Raw genomic sequence first — 23,907 nt, 5'->3', positions numbered from 1 at the left:
TGCCATTTTAGTTACTTGGATAATTTGTCAACTTTGTATACAAACAGACAGTTTACAAATAAGAATTTTCACTCCCACAGTTACAATAATAAATCAATAGCAATTGTTCAGGGGTTGATCCAGCTGCTTATCACCAACCTAATAGGCTAAATTACCTTTACATTCATCCAACATTTTAGGTTAGACAGTAGTTTTCTGCTGCCTTTACATTCCTCCACTGAAATGTAAATTTAAGACTCACCATTTCTTGCATACGGGATTCTTGGTACTTCTTGCTTGTAGAACAACTGAGTTTCTCCATTGCTGGGTGTTTCTAGTGGTACAAGGTGTTGATTTATGGAGTTGAGTGCATGCTACTTCAGTTAACAACCACCAGGTTGCCAGCATCACAGATTATTTCAAATACAGAACTGGAAGGACCATTGTGGGATGCAGTCCGGTTCCTCAAAGCTGAAACTAACACCAGCTCTTTATTATAAACTTATTAAGCAGTCTTCTAAGAGCATGTATGGTTTGCCACCTCAAGTTTGATGGGAATGGCTGCTTCCATTATGTTTTAATACCATTTTAAAATTTGCAGCAAAAATTTCAATGACCAGTTTGAAGGTGTTTGTTCTTATCTCACCTGTATGCTTCCTCTCTTTACTTCTTTTTCTCCTGTGGAACCCTGTTACATTTTTAGATGCTGGTTGTGCTCCCTTCTCAGGTTTCAGTTGTCTCACCTAAGCTAACCAAATTCTTCTAGCCTTATCTTTCATCAGTTTTTATTTTCTCTCTTTGAAAATGAGAATTAACACATATGAGGGTGCCAGAGCACTGAAACAGGCTATCCAGAGAGGTTGTGAAGTCTCCTTCTCTGGAGGCATTCAAAACCCTCCTGGATACATTCCTGTGCAATCTACTCTGGGTGAACCTGCTTTAGGAGGTGGGTTGGATTAGATGATCTCCAGAGGCCTCTTCCAACCCCAGCCACTCTGGGATTCTGTGAAATTATGAACAGTAGAATACTGGAAGAATATCCTGCATGTCTTGCTACAGCATTATGTCCAGGACAGTACTATGAAGTTAGCCCAGCTTTAAGTGGGGACTAGACCAAATGATACCCATGGGTCATTCCAACCTAAATTATTCTGTGATTCTGTGATTATTCCTTCTTTGTCTTAACAGAAAATATTTTTTTCAACACGTCTATTAAACTTGGTTTAAATGTACACCTTAAAATGTTTACTTAAACTTCCTTTCAAAAGGATCAACAAACTATTTTCTGCTCCCTGCAGAATCTTCTTGTGTTTTTCTTGGTAATGTTTCATGTCCACACTTCTGGTTTAGAATACAGAAATGAAAGGCAACATTTAAGGTGGAGGTGACTACCATGCAGTCTGTTCTTTGTCAAAATTCAGACCATATATTAACAGTAAGATTATCCTTTGTTACTTACAGGAGACTTCAGCCACTGTGTTGGCACAGTAGGAGTTTGCTCCTAGCCCAAGCAGCTATGAGCATGCCTAAGCTGCAGGAAAGAAAATAGCAAAGTGAATAGCTAAGAGAAGGAAGAAACATTCTGGCTGTGTTTTCTGCTGTAGGAGGGGAGAGGGAAAGGGAAGGGGAAAGGGGAAAGTAGAAAAGGGAAAGGGGAAGGGAAGGGAAGGGAAAAAGGAAAGGGAAAGGCTGTTTACATGGAAGGAGGTGAAGGTGAAGAGCCCTGGAGGGCTAGGTTTCTTGGAAAGAGCTGAGTGAAGCTAATGTGAAGAGGCTGTAGGGGAAAGGAACTGGGAAGGGCTGTGATGCATGGTTTCATGCAGTGACAGGCCCTGTGTGTGTGTTGGGATGTTTTCTGTATGGAACGCACTTTCTTCAAGGTAGGGGCTGCCTGGCTTGTTTCTGTGTCATTTCCCTGAGGAAGTGCTGAGCTCGAAATGAAAACTTAGAGAAAAACACTTCCTTATTAGTTGTCAAGAACATCACAGAACAAATATTGTAGCTGAAACAGTCATGTAGAAGTATGGTCACACGTAAAATAATTTCCTTAAAACATTGGTCAGCATGAAGCTCTTGACTTAACCTGCATATTAAGTCTTGTGCAGAAGGAGTATCCATGTGCAGTTTGTAATGAGAAGATGAGGAGCATCATGTTACTAGTGAGGTTTTGCCCACTCTAGCAGTTAGCTATCCCAGGAGGAAATACCACAGCATCTTCTCATACAGAAGTGGGTTTCTTCAAAAAATTGTGTTTATATTGTACTGGATTTTTTAATAAATACAGGATTGAGGATTCATAGGATAGAAAATAGCCTGATAATTATACTCAACTTAGATATTGGTTTGATTTCTCAGAGATGAGTTAATATAGAATTGTGTATATTTCTATCACATTGTGCACAAGTGCTTTAGTAACAGAACTATTGGGGTAAGAGAGAAGAGAGAAAGAAGAAACTAAGCTTCCTTTTATCTTTCAGGGTGTTGTTTTGTTTGTTTGTTTTAAGCAATGCAACCATTACCATATTTTGTGTGTAATGCTGTCTGTTAGGTGTGCTTGAAGAATATAGTTTTATGGCTACTGATAGACTGCATTGTGATTTAGGCACCAAACTGCTCAGTCACCTCAAGACAGAGATGATTGTACCTCTCCACTATTGGATTTCTCTAATTCATAATTTCTAATTTATTTCTTGAGCACTTAAATTCCTTCGAAATATTATTTTAGATACTTGTTTGGATTGCATCAGATCCAGATATCACTGTTGTGGCTGAAGAAATAGGATAATGCACTTCTGTCTAAGCTGATGTGCTGTGGAGACATGGTAAAATTTTAAATATGCTCCTGTTGAGGGAGTTCAGTTTTGGAGGTCAGCTCCTTTCTCAAATAAAAATAGGTTTGAACCAAGCAGGAAGAACTAACATTATTACCTTAGCAGAAATCCAACCTTGAGCTAGTTTCTTCTGTTTGAAAAGTATCATCCCCTCTCTTAATCAATTAATAAAGGGAAATTACACAATGAAGTAATTTTGTTTGATTTTAGCTTCTCTAAATAAGAACATAAGTGTGGTTGTATTGATTCGGAGTTAGGATATATCTAGCCCGGCATCCTGTCTGGGATATATAGAGGCCAGAAACAGACACCAAGAGAAAAGTGAGAACAGGGCAGTCATATAATACTTGTTTTCCTAATGCTATCATTGTTTCCAAGTTTAAAGTTAAATACAATATAACAAGTATTTACACGTGTTGCCCTGCAAATTCTTTGCCTTGGGATATTAGAGCTTCACAAGCTTCCACTGTGAAGGGATTCTCTGTCTTCACTGTCTCACCAGTAACTGTCTGCAGAACTGAAACTAAAGGAAAAAGGTTGGCATTGCAAGCTAAGGAGTGAGTGTTTTGTTTCCAGGTGCCTATGTTCAATCAAAAATTCAGTAGATGTTTTCTGGGGAGGTGGCATGTGTGAAATGAATTCAGCAACTTACAAGTAAAAAAAGATAGAATTATTCTAATTGACACTCTTGTTGACCATTTCTGGAGTGAAGGCCTAAAACTACAGGGAAATTGACTTTCTCCATTAAATAGCGACCCTTGCAAGAACCTAAGCAATGCACTGTGTGGAATGCAAGAGTGGTGCTGCTGGCTTTCTGTGCATGCTCTGTGCTTACATAGTGCTCTTAGCAGTGTAGCTGTTGTGTAATAGTGTTAGATATGATTTCTTGAATTGTTTTAGAAAACAATAAAAATAAATACTTTAATATAGCAGAGAGCTATAGCACTTTCTCCAAAAATGAATGACAACTGCAAACTGAATGACTTCCGCAAAGAAGAGGCACACAAACACGTATTTGATAATTAAAAGGAATACAAAACTGTGGGTTTGCCCTGGCAGCCATATGAGGGCTCTGTGATAAATTAAGATATGTGCCAGAAAGAATAACTGAAAGAAGATCCCTTCCCAGGAAGAAACTGAGTTTCTTTGCTAAGGTGTTCTTCTGAAGAGCAGTAAGACACAAGACTTGAATTACCACATCATATGGCCCAATGTGCATATGCACTAGTACATATTGGTGCACAGGATAAGCAAAATGGATTTCGGCATAAAAATGCTGTGCTGGGAGAAGCGTGTAGAGTGTGGTAAACCTCCTTCTTGCATGGGACAGTTCAGGAGCCATTAAAAGGCATCCCTCTGAAGGAAGTCAGATTTCACATTAGGCCATGTAATGTCTAAAACTAAACCCAAGTGATACTGCAAGTACAGCTGTGACCAGACAATCTGCAAAATGTGTGCTTTGGGGTGGGGGTTTGGTCTGAGTTGTGTTTGCTGCAATGTTGTCCCTGCTGCCAGGGCCATGGGCACACTTCCAGCTTCTAGGAGTTCAGATGAGTCCAAGGTGCCTTTGCTGCTCCCCAGCACCTTCCCCGAAAGCAAATCCGTGAGTGTTTGTATGAGCCGATGGAAATGCTGTCTGAGGATGTCTCAGGCAACTTCAGCCAAAGTGCTCGACAGTCTTGCCCACCTCTGGGTTACCTCCCATGAGGTTTCTGGTTACTTTTGTAGAAATATGGCTTGTGAGCACAGTCCAGGAAAGCAGTATTTTGGTGGCACTTTGAGGTCTCACTTGTATACTACCAAAACTTGTTTTGGGTTCTGTAAATTGTGGTAAGAGATATTTGATGACTATACATAACTCACCTTGTTCTGCTGGTGCTGGCTGTTATGGGACAGTTCGGTCATCTCCACAGAGCTCTCCGGTCATGCTGGTTTCCTATCAAGTCTACCTTGTAGAGGACACCCACTTCTTGTTTAGCTTTACTTGAGATACAAGGAAAAAAAAAAATGAAGGCTTCCAAAGGCCGATTTGTTGCTTGTTTATAGATACACCATAGCTCAGACTGGGATTTTTCTGCTCATGCCTGAAAAAGGGATGAACTTGATGTAAATAGATTACTGGCAACAGTCAGACATCCTTTTCTCCCTGTAGAAACTTGGCATTTCTGCAGTGCTTTGTGCTTCTGACCTTTCCACTCGATGCAAAGACATATAGAGCTGCCCAAGTGCACTACTCATGTGATGTTCCCCAAAACGAGCTCCCTGCAGCGTGCTGGGCTCAGGTTTCTTTCCTCCTCGCGTGCAAGGCCACATGGGAAAGGTTTCTTGCTACTTCGATGCTTTCATTACATGTGTGCAGAAATGGGAACATGTGAGTTCAGCTGGAATCAAGATGATGACTCTGTGGATGTGTACTTTGCTCATTCTTGCCTAGGGAGGTAAAACAACTTTTACTGGAATATTTCCTTCCATAGGGGGTTATTAAAGGTGGAGTTTTAGGCACAGTGTAGTGCATCTTACAGAAGCTTCATTAGCTTCAAGATGAACATCCAGAACCAAACATATGGCAATGTTATTTTCCTTTTTTTTTATTTTATTTTTATTTTTTATTATTTGCTTGGTTTTTAGCATTTTCTTTTAATTCTTAAGTTGTTCTACTTCTCCAGGATTTTCCTTCAGTAAATCAAATTTTCTAAAGATAGTATAAGTATAGAAAGATGAAAGTTTTGTATAATTGAATGGTGACATAAGATTCTTTATTTCACTCAAATAAATTAAGTAGAATGGCTGTCTTCTTTGTACTAGAACATTTGAAGTAGATATAGGATGCAATGACTACCAATAATGAGAGAAGAATACAGTAATAAATCATAATTGTTGTTCTGGTTTTGAGTTAAGGGAGGTAATGATTATACCTACCTGAGTTCTTAGCTCATAAATATTTTTTGCTGCTATTTTCTGATACTATACTAATGTAATTCTGGTTAAAACTCTCTCCTTTCTCCTCAAACTCTAAGTTTGGTGTAGGTTTCCATAGTTCAGAACTTACCAATAAAGTATTTTATTGGTCAACTTTCTTAGTCGGAGTTGGTAGTTTGCAAACTTACATAATGAAGCGTAGACATATGCAGAAAAGTTGTTGATAATGAATTTAAAACCTTTTCTTTAGAAAAACTATAAAGCAGGAAGCTTTATTTTGCTGAACATGATGAAAAATTAATTCAGAGGAGTACTTCTGTTAATTTTTTTTTGCCTTTTCATGCATCTGATGTGACTATGCAGTCAATCGTACTGATCTGTCATGAAGCTAGAAAACACCTAAAAGAAAAGCATGAAAGAAAGCACTTTTATTCACACAAGCAGATTTGGCACAGTTGTGTGACAGCCTAAAGGCTCCCTGCACAGACAAGTCTGGTTGCTTCAGTCAGGAATCCTTTTCAGGCCAAAAGAAAGAAAAGCTTTTTTTTGAAAAAAAAAATAAAAAAAGTGGGGGGGAGGGGGGCGGAAGCAGAGTATCTAAATTTAAACTGTCAAATTCTAATAAGATTTCTCTAGGGAAAGCCTTAAACCCTTTATGTGTTTGTCTGCAAGACTGAGGTATTGGTTTGTATCACAGCTATGATGTGCAAACATAATGGACTGTTGAAAAACTAAAGAGCATGCATTTAACTAAGGAAAACAGCAGTCTCTTCATACCAGAATATACTGAAGTCCTTGTAGGAGCAAATACACTTTTAATATAATATCACAGAATCATATATTCATTTAGGTTGGAAAAGACCCTTAAGATCATCAAGTTTAACCATTAACACTGTCAAGTCCACCACTAAACCACATCTACACATTTTTTAAACACCTCCAGGGATGGTGACTCAACCACTTCCCTGGGCAGCCTGTTCCATATCCCACGTGTGGATTAAGAAGGTAGCATTAGGATAAAAATTTTGATGGTGAATCTCTTGCGTTCACCATAAAAATCACAGTGATTATTAAAAGACCACTACAGCAGTTGTGAGGAGAAGCCCGACTAAAACTGGAAAAGCCAAAATATAGTCAAAATTTATTGCAATCCTTTTTTAGAAATTCCCATCTAAGATTTCTTAAGGCTAATATATTAAAGTGTTTCTGTGGAAGTCAGAGCAGTTATATTAGGAATCACTACTAATCAGCCACTAGTGATTCATTTAATATTCTCTGTGCTATGCCAACAGTGAACTTCTACATTTTATACAAATTGACCGCTTAAAAAGGGCTAAGCTGGAATTCCTGGTAATGATAATTCACAATTTATGCACAGACCTGACTGTCTTTTCTCACTGATTTGGATGAGAAGGTGCAGTTTCTTACATCAGTGTGTTCTTTCCAGCAATATTTAGTAATTCATTCAGCAAGATTGCCTCCTGAGATATTACATTTTTTTCTGTTCTTTGAGGTGGTATCTATCACACAGAAACCTGTGTACTGGAAGAGAGACTGTAGAGTAGGAAGTAATATATTGTTTATTATGGATTATGTGATATTCCAGAAAGGATGGTTATTCTCAAGTCCCACTGTGTCAGGTGAAGCTGCAGTTTAGTGATTTTGAAAATCAGGCAAAAGGAATTTCAAATCTGAAAAAGGACTCTTTCAAAAAGAGCCAGTGTCCCTAGTCACCACCATTAAGATTCCATCTCAAAAGATAATTTAAATAAATTAATTTCTTCCAGTTTAGCACTTTGTCTTTATTATTTGCCAGAGGACTCTGGCTATGTTTATATTCAATATTATTAACTTTGGTGGACTTGAATACAAGCATTTTAGTTGAGTGTCCCATTGAAGGGCTAGCTGCTTAATTTGTGAAATCTTACTACAGTGAGTCAATGTCAACCACAGATGGTAGTTATTTGGAAATTAATGATGATGTATAGATTTGAATATGTCAGGTTAACACTTTTGATGCCAGCTAGAAATTAAAAGTTGTCCTTATAGAACTACTTATATGTAAATGAAGCAATCGTCCTTTTTTAACATTATCAAATCTGATAAATAATTAAGTTATTTTACTGTAAAAAGAGACCTCCAAAAAGAAGCATTTCATTCAATTTACATTATTCTTGTTCAGAACATAGATACTAGGAGCTATACTCACATATTCATTAGAGATCGAGCATCTGTTGGGAAAAGGGAAAATAATTCATGATTTAAAATCCACTTACTCATTAAAAAGAGCATTTATTCTCAATATAAGAAATAAATAAATGTATAGTTTTAAAAGTAAATATTTCTGTTATTTCTTTAACTGGTAGATGCAACAGATGATTTTGTTCTCCCCTATAGAAATACCTTTTAAAAATATACAGGAAAATGTTTTAATCATGACTATAATAATCAGTTCACTGTTATTAAAATAATTATTATTACTGAGTAACTTCAATCTTCTTTGTATCATTGACATGTGAGAAAGACCTGTATTGAAGCATAAACAGATCACATCTTGGAGTAAAGTGTACTGCTTGCCTAACTGAATATATCATTCATTTGAATATATCTTTCATTTTTTAGAAAAAACCCTACCTAATCCATCCTCTAGTGTGCATGGTTATTATTTTAAAATGGATATCTTCCATTACTTAAGTGCTTGTAAATGGCAGCAGAAACACATCTAAATTTATTCTCTTGTGTAGGCCAATTGAATTAACTTGGCTGCACATTTGAATAATATAAAAATGCACATAATGATCGGTAGAACCAGGAATCATACTCGTAATTTCTTTTAGAAATCTCATGTAACTGTTCACTTGAGAATGCGATTTGTAACTTTCTCTATAAACATAGAAAACCAGACAAATAGAAGGATCAAAACCAGTTAATTTCTTTGCTCTGAAATAATGTAATTTGTGTATCAAGACTAAGAGGACAGTTTCCATATGTATGTTTTAAAGTACTTAATTAAGAAGTGAAGATGCTTCCCTGCTGCTGAATGAGTGATGGGCAAGTCATTAATTTAAAATATATGTAAAATAATACTTGATATAATTTAAGTATTTTATTTATTCTTAAGTCAGCTGCTTTATTCTTAAATCTGTTCCTTCAGAATAGATTTAGATCTCAATATTGATGGCACACTATCGAATCATTTCATTAAAAAAATAACACGTTTTTTTTTTTTTTCCAGTTCAACAGAAGAGCAATTTCACTGGCAAACACAAGGTAATGCACTTATCTAAGACACATGTATTATGTATATTTTCTCCTAGAATGATCATATTTCCTGAAGAAGATAGAGAAGAAAACAACATGCATTATGTAATATTTTTTTTGCATTGCTACTACATCAAAACCATACTTAAAAACATGCAAAACTAGACTACTGTAGAGTTTTGAGAGGGGGCATTGCCAAATGTGTCTTTGATTTTTTTTTGGAGATTAATCCAAGGCCACTCTTTCACAGGATGACATTTTCAATATGGCCAGCCTCCTCTGAATATGTGACCTTGGTGTGTTCTCCATTCCTTCTTTAGCTGTGAATGCTTAGTCACATGTAACAGGTTTTACCATTTGTCTTGTAACTGGCTTTAACTTTTGCCTTTTGCCTTTCTTTTACATTTTTATGTGTCTAATTTTATTACAGATGGTCAGAAGGATATAGAAGATGAGCTCACCACTGGTCTGGAGCTGGTGGACTCCTGCATTAGATCACTGCAGGAATCAGGGATACTCGATCCACAGGATTATTCAGCCAGTGAAAGTAAGTTGCTAGAAATGTGTTTGCCAGGACGCAGATGTTTTTGTAACTTTCCATACTTTAAAACTGAATGCATTTCCTATTATGTTTTTCTTGATTATTTTCTGATATTGGCAGAAGACAGTGTAGTTCTGAGCAGGCAAATTGCCTCATTGCCTTTGGAAGTTTAATATTTTGTTTTGTTTGTAATGGAGACAATCTCACTGGAAGTTGGGAGGAAGAACAAAAACCAAAATCAAACCGAACAAAAACCAAAATCAAACCAAACAAAAACCCACAAACACACACACACACTCAAAAACCCAACAACAAGAAGAAAACACCCCCCTTCCTCCCCTCTCAACCCCAAACAAACAAAACCAACAACAGCTTTTGTTTTGTATATTTTGAGTATATTTTGAGGACAGTAGTGTGCAACTCTAGTATTGCTGTACTGTAGTATAAGGTCATGTCAGCATCGTCACTACAAAAGTAACTTCCAAACAGCACTTTTTTTCAGTACACAAAAGTAATAGAACAAAATGTAGCTTGGGGCTGTAATTTTCGTGGCTCCTTTTAACTACTTGGCCAGGAAGCTGGCACTCCTTAAGACTAGAATTTTCAAATGGACAGACAGAAATAGTTCAGTGAGCTTTTGGAAGATGATACAAACAGTGGGAGCTGTAACAAGAAAGCTGAAGTCTTTTCTCAAAGGTTGGTAATGTGGCAGCCCTATTGTTTGTAGAAGTGTGTTCTGCTAGGACCAGCCATTGGAAAAGTGAATCACGAACAACTGACAGCAAAAGTGAGCGATGTGTCGCTCAATGTGTTTGTAGAGCAGATTTCTGCAAATGCGTGTGCTCATGAGTCACATACACCGAGACAAAGTTTTCAAATGGGTTAACAGGTCTGTTATCAGATGTAGCACTAGATATTGAAAAAGCAGGTTAAATCTCTATTTTCCTTTCCTTTTTCTCAGTCTCCTATCTGAAACTTTGTTCCCCTCTGCCACAATATATACCCACTTTAACTTCTCTCCTACTGCTGCTTCTGACACTGCCTTGGCCCTTCAGTTTTTCTATTATTCTTCTACATCTCTTTCCCTCTGCTCAGTTGAGCCATTTTTGTCTTTTTCAATTTCCTGCTGCCCAGTACCCTCTGACTGAGTCACATCTTTCAAGGTGGTTGCTCAAAGTCTGCTTCCTCAAAACCAAGGGGGATGATCTCCCCTTCCTCTGGAAAGGCTAATGGAGTGTGAGAGCCACCTTCAGCAAAGTGTCTCTAGCAGTGGTGAAATGTCATCATTTCAGGTGAAAGCAAGGCACTGCAAGGCTGAATGCTGAATTCTAATGTATCAGAACATTTTTCATTCTTTTAAAATAGAATGTGGAGTAAAATTGATAGCTGACAATCCTGGGGCAGTAGAAAATTTTTCACTTTATATATGCATGAGATTTCTGGGCCATCAGGGTCACTAACATGTTTGTTAGAATGTTGCTGTATCTAATCTTTGATTGGGACATGTAAGCTTTATTTGCCATGTTTTTTTTTTCCCCCTTACATTTATTTCTTCATTTAAAGGGGAGGACAAACACATTAAATGGCTACCATGATAAGGATTGCCTTCATACTGTGATTCCACAGAAAAATGAAAATTATTAGATGGCAATAGAGGAGAGTGGGGACAGGAAGAGGCTAGCTTGAATGGGAATCTGTTAGAAACTGGATTAAGAGACGGAGCCTAAGAAAACAATGTTAGAGAAAGATGGAGAAGTCTGAATATGTGAAGAAAACTAAAGCAAATTTAGACACAAATAGGAAGGAGAATAAGGAATGCGGGCAAATGGAAAACAGTGATGGAGAAGAGGAGCAATAGAGATTGACTGTGTGGAGAACCAGCAGGGAAGGAACTGAGATTTGTTGAAGCAGGAGGTAAGGTCAGAAAACTGAAAGTTAAATTTGCTTGGTTGAATGGTTTATTCTTGGGATTGGGAGATGCAAAGAGAGGAAACAACAGCGTGATGAGAAAGACATTTGAGAAGGGAAATACTGATAAAGTTATGGACAGGACAACAGCTGTCCCTAAGAAATGTACATTTGGAGAGAAGAGGCAAGTGCATCTGCTCACAAGGGAGCAGGCTTCCCTACAGAGCTGCAAGCTTGTTTTTTTCATCGTCAGGAAATTTTGTGAAGCCTTCTGGCTCGGTGCCCTGTACTCCTCTGCTCCAGACCCACCTCATAATGAAACTAGATTGCTATTTGCTATGTATGGTTTTAATTAAGAATCCAATATATATGCCAAAGCTAACAGTTGCAGCTCTGCTAACCACTTATAAATTGAATTAGGATGTCAAATACTGGATTTTCTTTTTGGTTTTGAGGATCTTTTTTTCAATGTAGAATAAAATATCACAAACACATCAGACAGTTAACGTGTTACTGAGTTTGCAAAGTCAAAAGTGCCAAAGTCAAGGCTGTCTGTACAACATAACTTGACTTTCTTGTTACTGCATTATAGAAGAGTTATTATCTTGCCCTGTTTTGTACATTTTCTGTCCATGCCTCATTTACCTCAAAGGGAAGGCTCAGATCACACAGCATACTGAAGGGAGATTTCATCTGGAGTGCTTCTGACTTCTCTAAGCAATGAGTAGAATACACACACTAAATGAAAACAAAACTCTCATATTTCACAGTTCAGTTTTGCACTTAGTATTGAATTGTATCCTGTCATGTCCTAAAGTTCTGATGGTATAATTGTGAGACATTCTAGGTATCTTCTACTGATACCTATTTTTAGGTTTTCCCTGTTAATTCACAGGTGTGCTGAGAACAAACATCTGTAACTGGACACTGTGGAAGTAAAGTCTCAAACATATGAAGCATAATATAAAGGGAAGTTTAAAACTCACTCCAAAGTGTCTCACGCAATAGCATTTTTATTTCTTAGGCACTTCGTGCTTTTAATACCTTCAATCTACAAATAGAAAGTAAGAGCTATATATATGTCTCACTTTACAGGTATCATAAAAAACATTATTTGTGATATATTTGAAGAAAACATTGAGTGTTGTAGAATAATCCACCAGGGTGCCATATATTTTTTCTTTTTCTTGGACATTTCTCAAGGAAGGCCTGAGGTCCTGCAGTAAAAAAGGAAGTCGCCACAGAACTCTGAATCGTTTTGCATTGTGTGCACTGCCTCTAAGTCAAGGAGTGAGAGGAAGAGCAATGATTCAGAAAATGCAGCTTGGGCTCACGTCTGCTAACTTTTGAGCTCTTGATTATATAATTTCAGTTATATTCTGCAGTTTGAATGCATTCCTGTATTTTATGTAACAAGGCTGACTCTGACAAGAGTATTTCTAGCCTGCCGCAGCAGTGCTAGTCAGGTTGAGGCAGATTTTTAAAATCATCATATGAAAGCCTGTCCAGGGCCGTGACCACAGCTTCTTTTTTCTGAACTGTGTGTGTCTAGTCTAATGAGTTCATCTGTCAGTAGCTCTGCCTTTGTAGAGGATTAGTGTTTCTGTAGCCAGAATCTTTACGATTCAGTTTCACGCACTCTGATTTTCTCAGAATTAGTTTTAAAAAGTCGTCACATAGCAGGCGGCTGTTACAACACTCTAAATCCCAAACATCACTTTGCATGTGCTATTCCTTTAGTAGCAAATAAAAGCCATGAAGAAAGGCTAATGGGACAAGTCACATGAAAGGGGCTTACACAGGAGGGATTCTGTATTGCTAATAGAGATGCTCACTAATTATCCTTACTGAATGTGAACCAGCAAATAAAAACATACATAGCTCCTGCTTTATTAATATCATGCTTTTATTAATTTAGGTGAGCTTTTATTAACCTAGGGGAATGCAACCAGAGCAATCACTTTTATTAGCTAATAATTATCAGACAAAGACAAGCAGATTCCTAACTGCTGGATTCTCTCATACAAGTTTTGTGGGGTTGTGCTGACCATGGGACAAGGCTATATTCATCTGAGGGCAACTCTTGCACTGTGTCCCATCTCTTTCTTCTGTCCCAATTTATAAATTGGCTTCCAGTTATAAGCAAGCAAACAAAAAAAAAAAAAGTACGGAAACTTCTAGAATTTCACCAGAAGTTGCAGCTGAGTTAAGACCTGAACCTGCATCTCTGTGTTCCAGCTCCCTATGCTGCAGTGATTTCTCTTTATCTTTACATAACTATAGATCTGTCACCACTCCCCTTTACATCAAATGTGATCTGACATAGTTTTTGTGGAGTCAAAGTAGAGTTCAGCCGGCCTTAAATGTTTATGGGGATGTCATCAGCAGAATAATGGTGGTCCATGCGTACCCTCAGAACCGGAGGGTGGGCAGGTACAGGCTGCTGCTGGTAGCAGTGGCCATGAGCTCCAGTGTGTCCCAAGGACCATCCTGGCCCCTCAGCGTGGCTCTGAGGGCACTCAATCTGTCCTCCTCCCTGCTGTGCATGTCTGTAACACCCAGCATGGCAGCCTGGAGCTGACTGCAGAGCTGGCTGCTCCTCTCTGAAACTATTTCTTCCCTCCACCATTGTCTCTCTCTAATGGGAACTCAAAAATACTTCTGCACAAACCAAGACAGATAACTGTTGCTTTAAATAGGATCAGGGGAAAGACCAGGCATGTGAGAGCCAAGCTAATTGCATATAAGACACTAAAGATGAGTCATGGGAGAGGGATAGCAATGCACAGTAAGTGTAGGACCTGAAATCACTGGGGAAGGAAATGTGTAGGAGACTGTAATTTAGATCAGGACAGAGATAGTACTAGGGATGTTTCAGACAGACGTAAGACACAGGAGTACTGAAAAGTGACTGTAGGTTAGGAAGGGTATTTTTGTGGCAGAATTGATGAATTAGTGGGGGAAGATGTGAAAAAAAAAAAAAAAAAATTTGCAAGGGATGAGGATGTATTGTGGAGACCAAAAATTAATATTTCAAGATAGAAAACTTGGAAAGATGGGAAATGAAGGAAATGGGACACTTTTTTCCTCCCCTTTCCATCACTGCACCTTTTCAAAATCACATAACTACTTCAGATTCATTCCTTTTACTACCTAGTCAGTTCTCCTCTTTTTGTCTCTTCTCTTTTCTTTTCTTTTCTTTTTTCTTTTCTTTTCTTTTCTTTTCTTTTCTTTTCTTTTCTTTTCTTTTCTTTTCTTTTCTTTTCTTTTCTTTTCTTTTCTTTTCTTTTCTTTTCTTTTTTCTTTTCTTTTCTTTTTTTTCTCTCTTCTCTTCTCTTCTCTTCTCTTCTCTTCTCTTCTCTTCTCTTCTCTTCTCTTCTCTTCTCCTCTTCTCTCCTCTCCTCTCCTCTCCTCTCCTCTCCTCTCCTCTCCTCTCCTCTCCTCTCCTCTCCTCTCCTCTCCTCTCCTCTCCTCTCCTCTCCTCTCCTCTCTTTTCTCTTTTCTCTTTTCTCTTTTCTCTTTTCTCTTTTCCCTTCCCTCTCCCTCTCCCTCCCCCTCCCCTCCCCTCCCTTCCCCTCCCCTCCCCTCCTTTTTTCTTTTCTTTCTTTTCTTTTCCTCCATTACATGTAAGAACAATTGAAAAGGTAGAAAGCTTCAAGGAAAGAAGGAAAGTAAACACAGATATACAACTCTGAGTGAAGAAGTGTGATTGCTGAGAGCGTTTGTCATTAAGACTTGATAAGGTCACTGTCTGGCCTGCAGATAAGTGGGAAAGGTCCTGATGAACTGCCCACGGCCCCCAGATGTCCAGAGAGAAACTGGAGGCCTCATTAAGGACGAAACTACCTTTTACTGCCAATATTTGCAAATTTGCATTTTACAGATGGGTAGTGTAAGAGTGAGATAAATATGGAAAGAGAGGAATATATGGGTCCTGTATTTCTTTCCCTCCTACTAGTACTCCTGTTCCCTTATCCCTGTGGATGCCACATCAGAAGATTGACATGATACTAGCATCAAAACCATTTCTGAAATCATTAGCCAAAGCTCATTGAATCCTTCCAGACTGCATTGAATCCTTACAGGCTACAGTGGTAGAGATAGGCAACAGTTGCTCCCTCTGTCTTGGCACTGTCAAAATGAGGGTTAGACAGACCTCTGAGATTACTGAGCAAATCCATTGGCACTTTCTTCATAACTTAAACCACAGGCTCAAATGTCTCCTAATCCAGAAGTCTCTGATTTTAATTTAAGGTATTTATACTTAAATCTTTCATGCTATTTCCTTTGCTTCAGTCCCCACAAAATGAGCATAAAACTGGTCTTAAAAGGATTATGGTGTTTAAGTTTCTAACTGAAATGGAATTGTTTCACTATTTTTCACTTGTTTAATCACTTCATGTGGCAACTTTCCTTCTTTGCTCTCTAAATAGATAGCACAGACTGCAGCCACAGAGTTCTTGTTGACATGGATAAGAAAACCTTTTGGATGTGTCTTCCAATTTTCTGATATTTTTTAAAATACTACATTTTAAATTTCATTTTAAAAATAAGTGGTTTATATTGGAATTGGAGTTTTTCCCACCTGACTTTGCCAGTACTCCAGACATTTTTTTTTTCCCAAAATTTTCTGAATGTATTTTTATTTTTATGATCCTGTTGTCCTGGTGCTCAGGATTAATTAAGCACACTGGTAGGAAATAAATGCAATGTAGATTAAATGACACTGCCTTCTTGGTTAATGCCATTTCAGAGTGCACTTCACTGGGGCTACATGTTGACAGATATGCAGGCAGTTAAGGGTGTCTTAGTCCTTCTGGGGAAGAAAACACACGGCTCACCACTGAGGACTCAATCCTGCACTATATTAACTGTTTAAGTTACTTCAAATTATTGGCCTCAAATACAGCACAACTGGGTAGTAGTACCATTTAGATGTTGATTTTATTCCTGTGAATAATGACTTATGTTACAAGAACAGATTATTTTTATCACATGAAATTATATAAGCTGTTGTATTAGACAGATGTGGTTTTCACTTAAATAACCTGACTAATTCTGAGGCTAAAAAGATGGGCTAAGCTCTTATTTTACTATCTTAATTTGGTTCTGTTTCAGCCATTTTTTTACAATAAGAGAGATCCTCCTTACTCAGTGTGAAAGCAGATGTCCCAGTTTGAAAAAGCACTCCTTGTTCAACCTTTATGATTTTCATCCTTTATCAGCTGCTTTATTCATAGATACTGAAAGTAGATTGAAACAAAAAGACACTATTTACACTATTAATGTGTAAAAGGATGTGTGTTTATGTGTTTTCCATCCCATAGCTCTTGCTTTGTGAAATTGCCACCTGTCAGATGGCTGACATGCTCAATGAGATGAAATTTGGCATCAGTGAACCTCACAATTTGTTGATAGATTGAGTTATTTCCATTTCATTATTTGCTCTGAGAGCCGGGGCAATCCAGCTGAGTCATTCTTTGTGCACACAAAGGCAGCGTTCTCCTGGGATCTGCTGGTAAACATACACACTAATAAAATCATGTGCTCTTTGAGTACGTTTCAGAACTGAAAAACAACTAGGAAGCATGTGTGCCCTCTTTCATTTTAGGTTTGGAATCTTTAGAGTAGAAGTAGCAGAAGTGCAAACCACGGGTCACACTTTTCCTTCAGCTACATTACTGCAAACCTGGTAGTTGTCTGACTCAATAGTTCTTACCTCCAGATAAATCTCTCAGAGTATGACGTCTGAGAATACTTTGATTTATTGATGAAACTTCTGTCAGTATTGTAATAATACTCAGGGTAAATATTTCTGGTGGGGCATTTTGGATGCCGCTCCCTATTCCAACCATCTCTTACAATATAGGCTTTTTCAATATTTCGTGTTCAAAAGTTTGGGGTTTCAAAGTCATCTTTGCCCAGTTTCTAGTGAGGTAAATCTCCTGAAAGGTGGACACCTTTTGTTAAATGGTGGTCTCATGGTAATTTGTTCTGTGTTCTCACAGAGAAATTGTCTCAACTCTTGGTGAAGTTCAGTTTTTTAAAGCAGTTGTTAAACACTTAGATGTTTGAGAAATGGGTATAAGATGTTGTTTCCTTTACCCACCTCCCCTTAATGGCCCTAGTCACACTAAATGTGAGCATGAACTCATTACCACATTATTTAACATTGCAATAGCCACTGGCTGGTAGCAAACACCGAGATCTCTTCCAGGGGCAGTCCTCAGCAGAAGATTAATGTCTTAACAAAATAGCTAACCATGTAAAGTTTATGTAGATTCACCACTAGACCCTGCTAAGACATTAAGATTTGAGAATATGAAGCAAGCTCTAGTGCTGACCGGAGAGCCAGCTCTTACATCTCAGCATCAGTGTTAACAGCCAGTGCTGCCTCAGGAGATGCTTCATGAGCATCCTGAGCTTAGGCTTCATTCCTTTCATCTTCTGTTAGAGGTAGAGTTCAAAGGTCTTGAGAATGGCATCAGATGAAAAGATGTAGCTCAAACACTGTCATTCAGTACTGCATAACCTCTGCTCTTATCATGGTATCAGGATGGTAAGGGCCAGGTAAAACAGTTATGTCTTTGTTGCTGACATATCACATCCTATTAAATTCATGGCAGTCTTCTCACTTAAGGGTGTGAGCGAAGTTTATCGTTTTCATTCTCTTCCCTTATGCAGGCAGGAGGAGACACTGCTAAGAGTCAAACTTAGGAGCAGAGCCACAATATGGCTCTCACAATCAGCATTCCTGTCAGACTTTGGTATCTGCTTCACCAGCCATGGTCCACTGTGGCTTTCTGACAGTGTAGTGTTAGCATCTGTGGCTTGGATCCAACTGATCTCATTCTGCTTTGGTTTGCTCCCTGTCTTCAAGTTCATGTGTGGTGGTTTACAAGCCATAGGCCTAGTGAAGGCTGAAGGAACTATCACCACCCAGGAAATCAGCTTCTGCTTTCCCTTGTTCCTCAGCATGGCACAGGAGTTGCTGTGGGCACCCTACTGTGCAGGGCTTCAATCACCTGAATTCTTCTGTGGCCATGTTGTAGATTGGTAGGTGTCTGAAGGGGGTTTATAGGCTTCTTGGGGAGAAAGCATTAGAAGCCACTTGCAGAAGCACTGTCCAAAACATGATGGTCCACTGCATGCCCCTCCTAGTGACCTAAACTGCTGCAGGCTGCCTCTTGCATTTTCTCTTCTCTGGTAGGAATCTCCAGCCGGAGACACTCAATGCCACCTTAGTATCTCTCCCTAGCCCTCTCTTTTCCTGTGCTCTCTTGCCTTTTCTTCCTGTCCCATCTGTCTCTAAATCACCTATTACTGTCTTACCATATCCTTACGTCTGTTGCTTCCCTCCTTGTTTCAATTCCATCTTGTCTTTTTCTAGTTCCTCTAACTTTTCTGTTTTCACACATTATAAAATGAAGCCTCAGTGTCTTGTCCCTAAAACAGATGATGATTCATTCTCAGATTAAAAACAAATAAAAATAATTTTAAAAAAATAAAAACATTTTCTGTGTAAAAGTGGCCTTACTGTCCTCACTTTTTACATGCTTAGGTAACTTCAAGTGAATCCACATTGCTCATTGGTGTGGCATGTTGGGAGTCCAGAGGTAACACTATGACAACATTGCAACTAAGTAATTTTTAATTTCCCTCCATTTCTTTACAGTATTCTGTAGGGAGATTTTTTGTTTCAATGTACTGTCACCTGCAGCATGTTTCTTGGAGTTCATATCTGTAGTTATGTCTACATGATTAAATGTGCTTTTCTATTTAAATGCCATACTAATTTCACAATATTACTTCATATCTCTGAGATGTTTGTCCTGAGATGAATCCAGCTTTGGTATCTGGTGTACTTTTATGCTGTGCAACTGGCTTAAAATCTTTGCCTAAAGAAAACAACCCTCACAATCTGGCTTTATTACTGTAGTACAAAACGCGAATGACAAATTAACCCAGGAGCAGTAGCAGCAAGACATATATAGAAGGGGGAAATTGAGAGGTGAGAGAGTCAAGACCGGGAAACCAGGAACAATTAGTAGCAACATCAAATATGGAAAAGGAGGTAGTGATCAGCTTGTAACACTTAGCCTTTCATAAACACAAATCCTGCACAGGCAACCAGGTGTTCCCTTATCCACCACAGGAAGCAGTTACTGAAATTCATTAGAAAATGACAGTGACTTGTGGTAGCTTCTGTAGGAGCAGAACAAAGCAAGACTTTTGGCACCCAAACCTACAATGCAAAAGAACATCAGTAAATATTGTGTCTGTAGTACAGGCCAGGAAACAAATGCGCCCACATCCTGACGACAGGCTGATAAAGCACTCACCCTCCTCATGCCATAGTGGCACAATCAGACGTGCCAAGAGCCACATCGCTCTGGGATCCGCTGGTGCCAGCTCCTGAGTATAAGCAGTATGTAGATGCAGCCTTGAAAAAGAGGTAGTTGGCTTGTTAGCCTGTGTAAAATGATGTATATGAAACAGAAAATCTTGGCAGGTGTGGGTTTGGGTTTGGGCTTCTTTGTTCTACATGCAGTTTACATAGCTCTCAATGAAGTAGGATTTTTGTGACTTCTATAGCACAGAGTAGAGAGCTGCCTCTGTTTTTCCCATTCTGACTTTATAAATGGAGAAATGAAATTTCAGAGTACAACATGAGAACAGAGAGAGGTGCACATTTTTGGATAGAGAAAGCAGAAAGAAAAGGGTGTACTCTCTGGTTTATGGCAGAAGAGTTTTTGGCAGATGAAAAAGATTGTAATAAAATTTTGACCTTTTTGACTTCTTAACTGACTTCCAAGGCAGAGCCAAACACATTCTGAACTGCCTTACCTCAGAGACCAAATAACCATTTTCAGTTTTGGACAGAAAAGATTCAAGATTTAAGCCTGTCAAAGGTCAGGAAAAAGTGGAGTTCTACTTTACACAAGAAGAGGAAAGCTGTTTTGTGCTACTAGTTTAGTTCATAGAACAACAGAATAGCTTAATAGATCTACTGATGCCTTTTGTATTAGATTCGTATATCTGTGAGTAGTTTTATATTCTTTATAGACAGAAGCTGGTAGGCTTTTTTTAAAGTTGCTATTATTTTCAATAGTCTGAGTCTATCAGAAGAGATTTGTCTATTTTTTTGTTTTCTGATAAAGCATTCAGCTTCCTTGTGAGTCATGTTTGTGTGATGTCTACAACCATCTGATTTTATTGCTTAGAAACAAAAAGGCAATACATTAGTTTAATACTATCAATAGCAGTTTTAGGCTGCGCTAGACACAGAGGGTGACTAGGAATGTTTGACATTCACAGTTGGTCTTTAAAGGTATAAAATAGTTCCAAAAATTCGGATTTAGTCATGCAAAATATGTTCTTCATTAACTTGGCTTCTTTTTTCTTTTTCTTTTTTTTTTTCTGTAAACAAAGCACTCCATTTTAAATGTAGTTATTCTTTGCAAAATGGGACACTGATAATGAAAACACAAATTAAAAATTAGCAAATATTTATGCCAAAATTCAGTGTGTCGCAAATGGAAACACAACAGTTCTTTCTGAGTGGAGCTTGCTGTCAGTGTTGCTGCATGCAGTGCCTTCTCCTGGATTCAAGTTTATTCTTGTAGTCACATTCAGAAATGTATCTTATCCCATCCAGAAGCCCAGTTCAGGTACTGTTCTCCTGCAGTTCCACAGTCTGGTCCTTTAATAGACAGCGAGCTTCTGTTACGGTGAAGTATTGTGTGACTTCTGCCACTCCTAGTATTGCGTACCACCTGCAGAGTTTCACAGAAGTAACATTGTCACCACCAGCAAATCACGCCATTTGGGGAAAGAAGTGATTTATATTCTTTGTGTAATTCACATCATGTCTGCCTTGGGTCACAGACAAGGTTTGGTTGGCAGAGGCTTCTCATGGAGGTGTAACAAGTGCCAGCAGCAATTTTACTGCCAAAAGAGCTCCAGATCATCTGTAGATATCCTTAGATGGAAGGCTAGAGGATTTTTCCTCTTTATGTCCTCCACAGTGCAGAAATGTAATTAAGTTATTATCTTTGCTGCTTGTCTTGTTCCTATGATATTTCTATCTTTTCCTCCTATAATGCACATCATTGTAATGGCCAATGATAAATTATCTCCTTCAGAGACTGATTTCGATATCTGTAGAGTTTAGCAAGCGATTTCATAAAATATGATTAATCTTTTAAAAAAGAAGATGTTTTATCTTGGGGTCATTTAAAAATTTACAGTAGTAGGTTATACTTGGTTTTAATCTAAATTTAGGATAGTTTTTCCTATTAAAAACCAAAGACAAGGGGAATTTGTGTATTCTGAGCTTAAATATGTATAAACCTGTTGTTGCTTGCTGCATGTCTTTAGGTATTGTTCTCTAGCATCATCAGTAATTTCTCTCATTAGTAATGGAACTCCAGATTTTTTCCTGTTGTCAAAGATGATGAAGCATTGCTTATGAAAGAAGATCTGGCTCTATTACATTTCACACAAACATCTGGAGTAATGCTATGTGTGGTATGGTATAGAAAGCAAAATAAACACCGTCTGAGTAAATAACATTGAAGTTACCCTATTTTGTCAGGATTGCTTAGACTTTGTTCCCTGAGTCTGCTAGTATTTCATATTTGCAACACACTTCCTAACTTCCAGAAGATTTTATGTAAACTTACTGGAAATTCTATTATCTTTATAATATATTGCTTACAAATTTTTGCCATAAAAATTATCTATCTCTAAAGAATTTTTCCCCCTTAAATACTTCCCTACTAAGCTCAGTTATTGAGAAATTACTTATTTCTCTCTGGTTTTCTTCCTGTTCCTCACAGGAGCACAGTTAGTGAATCTTAACCATCAGGTAATATTTTGTGAATGCCAAACTTTTGAAACATGATTCTGCCAGACATTAAGAGGAGATCACATTTGCCACTCTCTGGTCCGAGTTTAATCGCACATGGATTCCTTTTATTTGGAGACACTTCATCAGCGTTACACCGTAGTTGTAAACCTGGTAGTGTCAGGCATCATCCCTGAGTTTGACATCAGTGCCATCCTTCTGCCTCCAATCTGAGATGATAATATAACCATACTTCAGTAATGAAAACCAACATTTACTCTCAGGGTGGGATTCAGGCCTTAAGCTTTTCTATCCACTTCAGGTCTTCTGGTTTCCTACAACTTCTTGTGGATATTTGTGCTGCTTTACTATCCCTTGGAGTAGTGATTTATTATTTAAAATGCTAGCCAACACCTCTGTTTTCTTCTTACAATAATGGAAGAATTTGTATCTTGTGTAAAAAGCGTAAGATAATCATCATGTAATGAAAATATATTCTATTCTCAGTTGACTTACTCTTGAAATAAAGTGTTCTTCATCTTCCATTCTAATAGTAATTGGGTCAGAAAGAGAGTTAGAAGGGATATCCTTGTATTGTTCCCTTACACAATGGTATCAGCCTATTTTCTGCATCAGTTCTCCAGATATGTATCATTTATAGACTTCTTGGATGTAAATGAACTTATTCTACATTTTTGAATGTATTCCACCAAATCCCATTTTCCAGTACCTAAGAATAGGTTCTGTAGCAACACTAAAAACCCTTTTCTGTATTTGTAGGTAGAACATAGGCCTCTTAATGCTGGTAGAGCATGGTATTGCATATAAATTACTTTCCTTTTTTGTAAACCAAGTTTGTTTTCAGTGTAGCCATTTAAGAATTGCTGCCTGTGATCTAAAGAGATGTGTTCATTTCATAACAAGGGAGCTGCTTGTGATTTAGCTTATAAAGTATTATCATTTATTTTTTTAATTTCAAGTATGTATCTGCTTCCCTCTCCTTTTTTTTTTTCCAAATTTCTGCATTAGTATGCAACATAATACCTTTGTTACATTGCAGCCTTTGCATTTTTTATTGTAATATAAAGCTACTGATGTCTTTAATATTTAATATCTCCTAGAAGGTAGATCTTGAAATATTTTCCTAGTACTATTCTAGTACTAGTCCTGGATTTGGAAGGAGAATGGGGGCAATGCCTCTTATTACTGTTATGTTATAGCTACTTGCTATCTTCTCTTTGAGATCTGACTAACAGTTGGCTTGAAAGTCCTTTTCCTACAGAATCTGTTAGACCAGTTGTAGCTGACAGAATTGGTTTTCATCTTCAGGTCCTAGTTTTCCTTGGTTTAATCTCTCCTTTTTCTGCCTGTAATTGAGAAAACATCTTTTTATGACAGCCACAAAGGTCTACCATCTAGTTGCCAGGGGTTTCCCCACAATTGCCCCCTGCCTCCTCCTGTACTCTTTGCTGCTCCCCCGTAGACTAGAAAATTGGGAAGAGGGGACAGATGTCTGTGCTTGACTGGCAAGGTGGCTGCTCCTTGCCACCCCTTGAGGCACTTGCCGGGCTTCCTTTCCTTTCACTCAGTGCCTCCGCTTTCCAAACCCATCCTAAATT

The 23,907-nt window shown here is 38.1% G+C and overlaps 1 protein-coding gene across 1 annotated transcript in view; it reads left to right on the top strand.

Annotated features, from left to right (window-relative positions):
- The window catches only part of CTNND2 (catenin delta 2), a gene marked incomplete at both ends in the record, with an annotated part of 526,522 nt that overhangs the window by 200,368 nt on the left and 302,247 nt on the right, over positions 1-23,907 (top strand). Inside the window, 2 exons of the mRNA XM_080340633.1 lie at positions 8,965-8,999; positions 9,421-9,537. Of these exons, the coding sequence (XP_080196759.1) occupies positions 8,965-8,999; positions 9,421-9,537 (152 nt within the window). The remainder of the gene's footprint in view (positions 1-8,964; positions 9,000-9,420; positions 9,538-23,907) is intronic.

Source organism: Nesoenas mayeri, assembly GCF_963082525.1.
Source record: "Nesoenas mayeri genome assembly, chromosome: 2".
Classification (NCBI taxonomy): domain Eukaryota; kingdom Metazoa; phylum Chordata; class Aves; order Columbiformes; family Columbidae; genus Nesoenas; species Nesoenas mayeri.
Note: the sequence above shows the minus strand (reverse complement) of the source record. Positions and strands in the feature narration are given on the sequence as shown.